At 41.3% G+C, this 12290-nt stretch overlaps 1 protein-coding gene and 1 long non-coding RNA gene across 15 annotated transcripts in view; both read right to left on the bottom strand.

Annotated features, from left to right (window-relative positions):
* The window catches only part of MARK3 (microtubule affinity regulating kinase 3), a 61882-nt gene that overhangs the window by 46878 nt on the left and 2714 nt on the right, over window positions 1-12290 (bottom strand). For 9 of the 14 annotated variants that reach the window (XM_084521799.1, XM_084521807.1, XM_084521805.1 and 6 more), the window contains exons 2-3: window positions 6759-6797; window positions 1066-1257 (exon numbers count right to left, since the gene is read on the bottom strand). In XM_084521799.1, the coding sequence (XP_084377925.1) occupies window positions 1066-1257; window positions 6759-6797 (231 nt within the window). The remainder of the gene's footprint in view (window positions 1-1065; window positions 1258-6758; window positions 6798-12290) is intronic. The other 5 variants (XM_084521806.1, XM_084521812.1, XM_084521803.1 and 2 more) reach the window with 1 other exon arrangement.
* On the bottom strand, window positions 7601-12223 carry LOC311437950. Its single transcript, XR_014693855.1, has 2 exons — window positions 11559-12223; window positions 7601-10787 (listed from the first exon to the last, which is right to left on the bottom strand). It is a non-coding gene; the product is annotated as an uncharacterized lncRNA (long non-coding RNA).

Below are 12290 nucleotides of genomic sequence, written 5' to 3'. Positions count from 1 at the left end.
TGTAAACTCTACCTAGAAAAGAGCACTACCTTTAACAGCAGAAAACAACTGCTGATCACCAGAACTGACAGCTTAACAAAATCAAATCAAAAATCCCTCTCAGCAACTCCTGCAAAATGATACCTCCTCAGTTCCTCCTATGGATTCCAGGGTTAAAGTGCTGTAGTCAACTACTTAGCTTTCTTGAGATTTTTGCTGATATCAACAAACGTTTAATTAATTAGACACGCTTGTCAAGAATAGGCCAACGAGAAGTTTCTCCCTCTTTTTCAGTATGTAGTGCTGCTATTAATAAGAACAGCACCAAGCTACACCTTGCTCTAACAAGCAAACAGCAATATGGCTCACCAAATCAGAACCATCATTAGGTACAAGTTATTAATTACATTACAGCAGCATGCAGAAACTAATTATGGGGCTGAGTTAGACACTATGAAGAGATACAAGAGAAAGCTTGTCTTTACCACACAACCGAACAGCAGACCCACAAACCAGCCCCAAACAAACTGGGATGTCTTCCCAAGGCAGCCTAGCACTGCAGACACCAGCAGAACTGGGAGGTGTGTGGCTCTGTCCAGGAAATACTGTGGGTAGGCTACTTAGATCAAGAATAATCAAGAAGGTGTATTAATTGCCATTCCTAATTTCACCTCCAATACAGCTCTGCAGTGTAACAACACCAAGAAGCAATCTTTCCAGCAAGCTTATTTAATTGCTTATTTAATATATTTAGTTTATTATATTGCTTATTTAATATACTTAGCTTATTTAATATATTTAGCCCTTTTTCAGGAACGGAGGATTTAGCGGAGAATTCTAGTAGCAAACTTGAACACAATTCAGAAGTGCAGGGACTTGCAAATCTGAGACCATTTTCAAGAGGAGTTGTTTTGGGGTCATCAGAAATAGAAAACTGGATTTTCTTTTTAGATTTTTTTTTTTCCTGCCTCAGTGACAGTAGGTCCAGTAAGAAGTGCTAAACGTTCACAGACTTGGACAAGACCATTCTGAGAGAATATGCAAACCCACTGCAATTCACTGTTGTTTACACTCACACCACTTTACCTCTCTGCCTGTAAGGATGTGCCTTGCCAGCTTTACTTTTGCAAAATTCCCCTTTCCAATCGTTTTGAGGAGTCTGTAATTTCCAATGTGCGGCTGCTCATCGGCGCAGGAAGCTATAGAATTCCTGCAACGAGCTCCGGACCGCCCAGTTCGAGAGGAAACTTCCTGCCGTCCATCTCCGTGGGACGTGTGCTGCAATACAAACATACACAGATAAGGCTGAGAAATAAAGAAAAAGACATCAATAATGAGCAGCATACAACATGCAAATAGATTAACTACTCATTTGAAAAACCCTTCAAAGGATCCAGCTCAAACTTCAGCTTCTCACTGAACTTTGCTGTAAGGTGGACAGGGAGGCTCTCACTTCTTAATACTATTTATTCCACAACATGGGAAAGAGCAAGTGCAATTTTGGCTGAGCTGCAGGAACAGGGAAGCATTTTTAGCATACATGGAGTGCAGAATCAGAATCAGGGAACACCGAGGTGTTTGATGTTATCTCCTGTTTGAGTTACCTTGCCCAACTAGAGCAGGAAAGCTTTGTGCAAGGAGACACGAACAAAGCTTTGCCACAAGCAGACAGTAGAAGGTTCATCCTTACTGGACACTTTAGTACTGCTGATAAAATAAAATTCCTCTCTGAGAGGTGTTTTTTCTCTCTTCTGCTGGGATTCTCTTTCCTACAAAACTTAATGACTGAAAATACTCAAGACAGCCTGAGAACAAGGGGAGAAATCTCACCCAGTCTAAAGGAACCTTGGATATTAACAGGCTGAGCATCAGATAGGGAGACCTGAGATGCTGCCTGGAAACTGTTAAGTCCCTTCCACTTAGCTTCTCTGAACAGCTAATAATTGTAAAAAGATTGGGTAGATATCCATAATATTCTTTATTTATTCATCAGATCACATGGCTGGGGTAACAGCAAAGTCCCTTTTCGTTGCCTGGGTGGGAGCCTGTTTCCGAAAGAGCAGGTGCCCCTCGTGTCCCTTAGCTCTCAGCTCGTGCTTGAGGTCTCCGCGCCACGTTCACTAATTAAAGCACTACTCAGAAATGCTCAGTAGCCTGCAAATGTGGAGCAAGTGTTCGCTACACAGAGATGACATGCTAAATTTACTGCCATCCCAGAATTCCCGCATCGTGCTGCCTGCCTGAAGACACCCAGAGGAGGTTCAGGACAAAAAGCAGAAGATATTGCTGTTTAATTCTTCCCTCTTGAAATGTTAAGTTTTCCAGCTCTCTCTGCTCGTTCTTTTCGTTGATTATACAGTTCTCTGAAGCAACAGCATTCATCAAGAAGTTAAAGCATTAGCCTCAGTTAAACCTTTGCTACAACCCAAATGCCAAAGCAGCCCTACTTTCTGTCTGAACTCTACCCAAGAACACAGCTCAGTTTAGAAGACAAAGCTTCAAGGTTCCTTCAAAATAGTCCTAAGTATTTAGAGGGCTAGTTAAGATGCTATTTGTTTCAGTGCCTTAGTATCAAATACCCCCTTATTTAGAAAAACATCATTATTAGGTATCTGTTACATCAATATGCAACAAGAATACCAATCAATGTGCCCAGTGACCTATTTAATTGCAATATATTATAGGTGGCTTCAACTTTTCTGTAAAGCATCACCTTTAGAGAAGAGGGTCTTTAACCACATAACCCAGGGTGAGATTATATTGAGCTTGTATTGGCGATATCTGTCTTATTATCCACTGGCAGAACCAAGTATGTTTTGTTCCACATCTATTCTACTATGGGAATTCAAGAAAAAATAGAGCAGATACATTAGCCTACAAGACAAGAATGTTCAATAACAGCATTTAGAGGTGATTTCTCCTCTCGAGTTGTCTAAGCATGCTGTCCTGTTTCTTAAGCAAACCCTACATTTTCTATATGACTACGTACACTTTCTGCATTGTACCGTAGCCTTTCCTTTTATTTCCCCAACACTGCAATAGCTCTCTCCCTTTCCATGAGGCCTGTATCATACTCAGCAGCACAATGTTACCTCCATGTGTCCCGCACTCCCTTCTGTTCTTTCTAATGCTTCCCATGGTACTTATTTCAGCCCCAAAGGGCCCCATCCAGTTACCTATCCTTCCAACTCTTTTTTGTGCCAGTTGCAGCTCTCCTACTACTGCTCTTGCTGAAACCCAACAGCCAGAACCATGGCACACAGCAGCACCCAGTCTGACAAATCACTGCAGCAAAGGGATGACAGATCAGAACTGAAGAGCCAACAACCATGGTACAGACACAAGTGAAAAAAAATACACGCTTGCATGACACTTGGCAAGTTCACAATATTTAATAACCTGATGTAACCTTGTGACCATACACTCTGGCATCTTAAGTTCCTTGGTTTGTTAATTTGAGTGCAACAGCTGTGATCAAATTATTTTTAAAAAGACATTCATTTCATTTAAGAAATACTACGGATAGGAAGGCTACGGCAACTCCTGGAAAATTGTTTCAATAGTTACTATTAAAAAACAGAACAAAAACTGTGGTGCGTATAATGTTTTAGTATCAATCTGGCTTTAGCTTGTCTTTATGGCCTCATTATTACATTGTTACCAGATTTCTACTTCCAATATAGCACTTAATTACTCTGGTCACAAGACCCCTTCACTTTAATAAGATATATATATATATATATATATATATATATGCATATATATATATATATACACACTGAACTCCCTAAACAGACTGCTGTAAGAATAATTAATGACTAGGAAACACTTCTTGTATTTTTTTTTTATTTTTTTTTAAGTACCATCTCCAATTTTTCCAACATCTTTCTGTAGGTCTTGTGCCAGAACTTGGACAAGCCATGCCGACAGCAGTCGCAAGAGGATTAAGCACAGATTATATCTTCTGTTCAACACTCTGCTGAAGGGCATCTGTATCTGATCACCCCAAACTAACCCTGACTCTTAAAAAGAGTTATTGCTTCCCAGTCCCTTAGCACAATTTTCATACACGTGAGAAACCAGGAATGCTGGTACATTGGGCTGTAGTGAAATACAGAGCTTCCTGACATGCAGAGCTGCTGATGTGCTCCTGTGATCTGCCATGCTGCCCTATTTAATATTCTAGCAATCTCTATCCTAGTTTTTCGAGCAGCAGTACACAATTCTTCCAAACCACTGATAAAAGGCACAGAAACAAAAAGCGCATCCATAACAAGATCCAGGAGAAATGCAAGCGCTTGATAACAGTTCCTTGGTTTCAACACTATCTCGAGACCTACGACAACTGGGTAAGCGCCTACCAAGCGAGCATTCTCAAGGAGAGGATCGACAAGACCAACTGCCCAGCCGAAGGCACTACTGAAGCCAGTGAAATCCTGTACCAACAACGTCACTGTTCTGCATGCCATTAATGCCAGGCTGGCGCTAGTCGCTCAGGCCATCCTCTCCATCCCTACATGCGGTGGCAAATCAGTGCCAACCCTCTGTGCTTCCCCAAACTGAGACTTCTACCAAACCTTGCGACAGACAACGCAGACAACTTCTCTGTCAGCTCCTCTGGTACCTTCAAGCGTCACATTATTCAGACCAGCTAGAAAAAAAAGCAGCAACTGCTGATGCTAGATGTGACCATCTTCTTCCATTGCTACCCCCAGCAATCACGTCGTGTGATGTCCTGTACAGCAGAACTGCTCAGGTTAGAGCCCTTCCACACCTGGGCACGCAGTACAGGCACACACACTTCAGCAAGAGCCAGCCTACCTCCACGCAGGGCTTACTACTTCCTAGCTTAAGCTCCCCAGCACATGGACTCAATGAGAAGGCAGCTTTTAAACCACACAGAAAACATTATCTGCTGCCTTGTGCTTGAACTAACAACCGTCAGACCTCAGCTACCTCGTGGTGCAGTTCAGACATGGGCAGTGGCTACGACGTATTCCCAACCAAGGAATCTGTGCAGAGACTATTCAGACCTGATCTTATTCATGTTCTACCTTGCATAAACAATACACGTGGTAAAAGACATCCCAGAATGACAGAATTTTCCTACATTAACATATTCCCATACTAACATACTCTGCTGTATGTAGCAAAACACGCCAATTAACACATCTTGGGAGCTTCACTGTCCTCTGTAGAGGAATGAATTCTTGTGTCCTATCATTTTCTTCATGCTTTCTAGCTTTGCACTTAAAGGGAAGAATTAACAGCTGTGAGCTTATTTGGACTAGTGTTGATAAATTTAACACAATCTCCTTGTATGGAGGTTTGCATTTCCACCCCAACTCTGATTATTTCTTTTCAAGAATATGACCTTTTTCAGCTGTGTTTCTTGAATATCAAGCTGTGTGTTCCTAAGCAGTTCAGTTCTCTCCAACTGACTTGCTCATAGCTGCGTTCAGCTCTGTAGAAATCTGTCCATTTACAGGAATTTCTAATTTGGACTTTTATTTCACTTCACATTAAGTAAATCCATCAGCAAGTCCTTCCTCTGTCAAATACCGAATCATTACGTTGAACAGCAGACAAACTTCCTAAAAACTGCAGAAAACAACCTCCAAGTTTCAACATGGATTTTTATGTATTTATTTTTAACTTATGAAAATGAAGGAAGAAGAGGCCTTGGTAGCATACGGTACTAAAAGGCATAAACTCAAAACCCAGCAAAAAGTGCTGCTCCCACCCAAATCATTTTTGAGAAGCCACGGCAGGTAGATGGGAAGAAAACTTAAATGGTGTAGGCAAAAAGTACAAATATAGATGGTCCAGGAAACGTTCAAGTCAGGCACTGGCTTGCACAGCATTTGGCTGTACTTGGCTACTTCCCAGGGTAGCTTCCTCAGCAGCTACTTTGAGGCAGCAAAACTGCCACCACAGATTAACAGTTCCTACCTCGCCCTAAAGAAATAGCAATAGCATCCTCTGCCCTCTTCATCGAGATGTGGGCCATTTGTCTTTTCCTAAGCAGACCCTCAGCGCTGCAGATTTTGCCTCCCTCAACCCACCAACGCCTAGATTCTGCTCAGCCTCGTACTTTTTTCCCTGGTCCACATTTGTAGGGCTAAAGCCTTCAACGAGAAAGGGGCTTTACTTTAAAAGCCTAATATTTAAAACAAGCTTTTTTTTTTTTTTTTTTTTTAAATACATTTCTATACGTTGTGGTAGATGAGCAGCATCTCTTTGGATGCGCATTCATTGTAAGCATAACACTTGTGACACCATGCCTGGGGGATTCCCAAAATACCTCTCTTCACGCAATAGTCAATGCAGGGGAGACTGCTATGCTGCAGATGGGAACTGAAGCAAGGAGACTGTGTACATTGTATGGCCCTGGGCTAGCCAGTGTCTCTCTTTTTTCTTTTCTTTATTAAGAAAAGTCTTCTGAATTCCATTCACAGCAAGACAGCATGTTCTTCAGCATCCTGGTATGCATCAAGTTCAATTTTAAAATCTTTTAAAGACTTCAAAGACTTTTTTTTTTTGCACATAGTAGGAGGGAGGGTCCTCTAAAAAACAACTAAAAACTTCAAGCCAATGAAATAACCTCTCCCAGAAACACGCATTCTTCCCCAGCCCCCCCACCCCAACCCCACCCTGGTATTACTCAACCCCGAAGGACTCGGAAATGAAGTAAAACATCTCCGCTCGTGAGAGACCTTGCTGCGAGGGAGGGGCTGAGCCCAAGACCAACTATATTTGGAACACAACACAAAACCCACCTTGTCGCAAAAGCCTTCCCCCAATGATGAGCCGACATCCTTTCATAGCCAGATAATGATTAGCATGAAGAGAAAGAAAAAGAAAAGAAAAGAAAGTAAAAAGCAAATGAGGTATGAAGGTGCTGGTAACCGAGATCTCTTGGGCAGGTGTTAGCTTTATCCAGTAACTGCATGTTTAGAGGTTTCTTAACATCCAGAGCGTTAGAAACACAGGACAGGGGATGACTAGTGTCAAAGTTCTTCTAATATTTAAGGTGGTGCCAACAGCTGAGAAAACACCTGGAAGAGACCCTCTGATATCCATGTGAAGAGCTGAAAAACATTAAGAAATTAGAATGGCCGAGACATGCAGAAATCCGTGTTTATTGATAGTAAATAGGAAGCGCTCTTTCTAAACCAGGGAAGACAAGCAGCATCAATATTTTTAAAGCAGTACACAATGGTGAAAATTACCTTCTGATCAACCCATTGAACTATGAAAAATTAATCTTACAAAAATCTGTAGGAACATTCATTACCTTAGCTGTTATCACACTTGTATGAAATGCTATGAAATTATATCACAGAATTTCCTGGAGAGCTGTCAGACTAGCAAGAACCATGACAGTCTCATCAGATTGAGCATTTTTACTTACATTAAGAAAAAAAAATATTTTTAAAGCCTATCCCTTACAGTGTGAATAATCTAAACACTCCAGGACATGGTGAACATTTGAAACACTGAGAAAATCTCTTCATTACCTGAACCTGGGCACAACATATAAATACATGGGAATTTCTCACCCCCCACACCTTTCATAGCACTCATTTATAGAACAACAAATCAGGACATAAATCACAGGTTTTTAAAACACCAATATATTTTAAATTAAATATTTGAAGACTAATTTCACTGCAGCCCATCCTAATAATGGACAGTATTTTACTTTGCATTTATCACTAAAATATTTAATAACACACAGACTGCTGAGTACTACTCAGTGTAAGAGAAAAGAGGTTAGCCCTAAAAATATTCACAGAGGGAGTGTCTTATTGTGCAGATATAGCCATGAAAAAGCACAGTAAGGCATCCTGCAACTGCTTACGAAGGAATTCTACTGGAAAGTCAAAACAAAGACTTGAATTTCTAGTAGCCACTAAGAGGGTTCACAGCAGACGTTTTGCCACAATTGTCTAAATACAAATCACTGCTCAGGGAATCCTTAAATCGTGATTTATTTTAAATTATTATAAAAGATAGGAAATACAGGAAAATAATGTAGTAGAAAGATAGCAGGTAAGGATATTTTGTGCTTATCCTGGTTTTCACTTGCCTCCTGCCCTAGCCCAGAGCATGAGGCAGGACACCAGGGGAGGTGGATTTTGTCTGCTTATGTTTGTGTAACCAATTCTTTGGTTCCAGCACATATCATTAAAAGACAGCTTTCAAACTGGCTGGCTACATAATCAATCTTAAGGAGGCACAGTCATGGCTTCCATCTCATGAAATTTTAAATGCTGTCTTACAAAGGAAAATACTACCCGAGGTGGCACTCCAGTTACCAGTCCACAAAGGCAGATTTATTCACTGAAGTGATAACCATTACGGTTGCCGGGATCAAGTGGAACAATTGAGAGGGTCAGAACTCAGCAAGAGAGATAAACAGACCTTCTGTGAATGCATTAGAGCTGGTAAAGGGGAGAAAACGCTAATTTGGATGCTTCCATTGTCAGAAGGGGAAGGATTCACTGCCCAGTTCTCAGCCCGTTGTACTCGTTTATTTAACTGGTATGACACTTCATGAAAACGAGCGGCCGCTTTAATTGGGTCATATTTGTCAAACAAGCAGCTTAAAGGGAGAACCTGGAGAGTAAATACCATCTTTAGCACACACAGACCATACCTCTTGGCACACATGCCCAATTCCCTGCGTGGGGGGAAGGGAGAAAGGAAAGAAAGGAAAAAAAAGGGAGAAATGTGTCAGGACCAGGCAGCTACAAACCCAGCCGAGCACAGCAACCCACCTCCCTGCACGGGGCAGTCTGATGGAGGCTGCCAGCAGGGACTGCTGCTTTAGAAAGGGAATGCCACGAACAAGAGGCTCACTTTCAACTTGTATGATCCCAAAACCTGCGTGAAGAGCTGAGACAGAGCTGACCCTACAGATCAGGCAGGGACAGGGCTGGTGGAAAAGGCAAGATGCTCCCGTCGCAGATGCGTGGAGTCCTTTGCAGCTCTCCCTGCCACACGCTGCGTTGATGCATTCGATATTGTTGGGTTCATACTCTATGCAGCGTATGAAAGAGGGAATTTGCAATTCTGTGATTAGTGCTGAACCACACAACAGTGAAGAAATCCTGCTTATACAGTCAAAAAGATAAGGCTGGGGCTGGTTTGAAAAGCTTTCTAAAAGCTCTTTTGTTGCTTCACATTATCAAGATCTGACATTTACCATATCTTTCAAGCCAAAGTTTCTTTACTGCTGATTAAAACGGATATTTATTGACATCAGCCGGGGGAATAATAGCTGAAGAGCCAAACATACTCTATCCTTCATCAACAATACTGCCAACTAAGTTGTTTCCAGAATCATCATTGTCAGTAATTACATGCTAAACAAAAAAAAAACCTCACGGTTGGTTTTCAAAGACCACATTGAGCTCGCAGATAGAAAACTTTGTTTAGGCTTTATCCCTGCAGGAACAAATTTTATTTGAAAGTTAATTTTTGTTTATATGTATACACACACACACAGAGCTCAACAAGCTGCTGCTGTACGGGCCAAGAACTTACATACCTAAGGGTTGAATCTGGGAGGCTCACTGCAGAGTTATCACAGGTCTACCTTTTATCAGCAGTAGGCACCTACTTGCCATGCCCACTCTGAATATTTTTAGGGGCAGGTGATCTCCGCATTAAGGGGAGCCGACCTGGACAGGCCACAAGCCAAAAAAAAAAAAAAAAAAAAAGGTGACCTCCGTTTTTGATCTGGCTGACATATCCACAAGGCAGCATTACTTGACTGAGAAGAGGAAGTTGCAGACACATGCTACTTCTGTATCAGATGAAATGGAGATCTAGAAAGACAAATGCCTCTGCTCTTAAAATTCCTTAGGCTGAAGTCACCTGAGATGTGCAGTTAATGGGAGCTGCCTGCTTACATCAACAGGAGCATTTCTCAGCTAGAATTAAAACAGAGAATTGGGCAGGTGAGGATATTAAGTGATTTGGTAAGAAAGCCTAGAAAGAAGTCTACCAAGTTTAGTGTACTGAAAACCATATTTCCTCTTTTTTATTTTCGTTCAGTAATTTCTGTAGTTGTGTTCTGTTGTGCAGACCGCTTCTAAGGTCACCGTGTGAGTCACATTTGATAAAACATAGGAACACAAAGTCTGAGCTCCTTCTGGGGTAAGGTTCCATAGCTTAGTTTTCTTAGCTACTGAAATAACATTTAAAAAAAAAAAAAAAAATAGTTCCCAGAAAGGCAATTTGAGAAAGGTGCACCACTCAGTCAACTCTTTTTAAAACCCCTACTTTAAGTTATCTTAGCCTTTAGGTGCTGTACTATGACTGGCTTAAAGCAAACAAAACCCAAGTAAGTGTTTCCAGCCTTTCCCACCTGAACTGGTAAATCCCATCTTCTCCTTTGTGTCAGCATTTGCAGCCACACAGAATGGGGATAAAACCACTTTTTTTTTGGAGGATTAGTTTTAGGCAGATCACGGAGCTGACCAGACCTGTTGTACAGCTACATGATAATTACTGCCAACACAAACCACAGGTGGGAAGAGGCAGCCAAGGCTGATTCCTGCAGCAGCCTTACCCTGGTCAAGCTGACAGTGAAACTGAATGATTAAACGATAGAGCACAGATTGTTTAGCAGAGCTGAAGAACAAACCATCCCCCTTCAAGACGTGAAAATGCTAGCAGTCAGTGAAGTGCAGTATCACACCACCTGATCAGGTATTTTTTTGAGTACAACCACTGCAGCACTGAGCCTATCAGGTATCGCAGGCACTAAGAAAGCCACCAAAACCATTTCCTGCTCTCTGAAAACAATAAAAATAAAATATAAATAATAAAAATAGGGAAAAAATGCATCCCAGATTAACTAGGAATAAAATATGTTTTAGGAATTATTTTGCCACCTTCACTTAATCTAATTCAAAACAGAACTTTTATAACTGGTGAAAAATAAGAGACAAGGTAGCTGGCTCTGTAGAAGAAAGTCTACCACAACTCTTGGCCACAGGAACACTTCCTCAACCCCCTTACAAAAAAAAAAAATCACTTACGGAAGAAAACATTCTGATTACAGATCTATTTGTAACAGGAGAAGTCTGATAAATAATATATAGAATAATGCAAGCTTGTGTACTCTTTGCAAATGCTCTAATGCATTTCATATCTAATTGGTAATAAATCAGGAGGTAATGCTAACCTTCGCAGTATCTTAAAAGTAAATTTTTGAATCTAATCTTTACTATTTTTTTAAATAAAAAAATTAAATGAGATACTTTCAGTGCACAGAATCCTTTTGTATAGGCTTGTACAAGCACAGTTGCCATCACACTGGCATTCTTCAATAGCAAATTTTTCACATTAGGCACAGTCACGGAGATAAGAGCGTACTTCAGTCTCGCTTTTACTCAAATTACTTACATTTTCAATTCAGATTGGTCTAGAACTAATATTCAAAGCAGTTACCTTTTCCCCCCAGAAAAACAGCTGTGCAATGAACACAAATTAAAATTAAACTCTTTAGCCTACATTTTTTCTTTTTTTATTTCATGCTGTTAAAAAATAAAAAACAAACCAACCTCCATACCACTTCTCTTTCCTTCCTTCTACCTACAGTTCTCTATCGCCTTGCCACTCCTGGATTTTTTCTTTAATGAATATTTGTCCTACAGTCCAAAACCTCGCTCCTTCTGCTCCTATTTCTTTGTCACTGGTTGTCCTCCATCCTGCCGTGTGTGTTCCTCCATGCCTCCTATTATCTTTTGTTCTCCACCATCTATCTTCATTTCCATTGTGTTTCCACACTCCTTCCTCTTCCATCCATCTCCTCTTTTCCTCATCACTAGTGAAACAGGTTTACTCACTCTTCTGTCACCTAAAGGTCCTTCTTCTGTATCTACCTTCACTCCTGGTTTTGGACAAAGGAGGTCTCCGCTGCTTCTGTTGCTTCTCCTACACGCCCGATGTCACTCTGCAGATGACAGAGAAGATCTGACCCTCTCCTTCGTGTCTGTCCCCTAAGCAGCCACTGCTGTAAGCGACAACACCAGCGAGGAGTTGTTCCACCTTTGTGGTGAGGAGCCAGCTCGTTTGCAGGCAAACAGCCAGCTTCCAACTGTCCAAGTGTGAAGTTCCGATGATCACAGATCATCTGGGATGCCTTTCCTCTCAAAACCAGGTGACTCGTAGCCAAATTCTTTAATCTCAAAGGCACTAATGGCTTGATAGCTGCTAGTGGCTTTGGGGGAAAGTCACTGTGACAGTATTTCCACTTCAGCAGCGTATGCATGAAGCGTCTCGATAAGAAGTGG

Source organism: Aythya ferina (assembly GCF_964211825.1).
Source record: "Aythya ferina genome assembly, chromosome: 5".
NCBI lineage: Eukaryota > Metazoa > Chordata > Aves > Anseriformes > Anatidae > Aythya > Aythya ferina.
The sequence above is the reverse complement of the archived record's forward strand: the minus strand, read 5'-3'. Positions and strand labels throughout refer to the sequence as shown.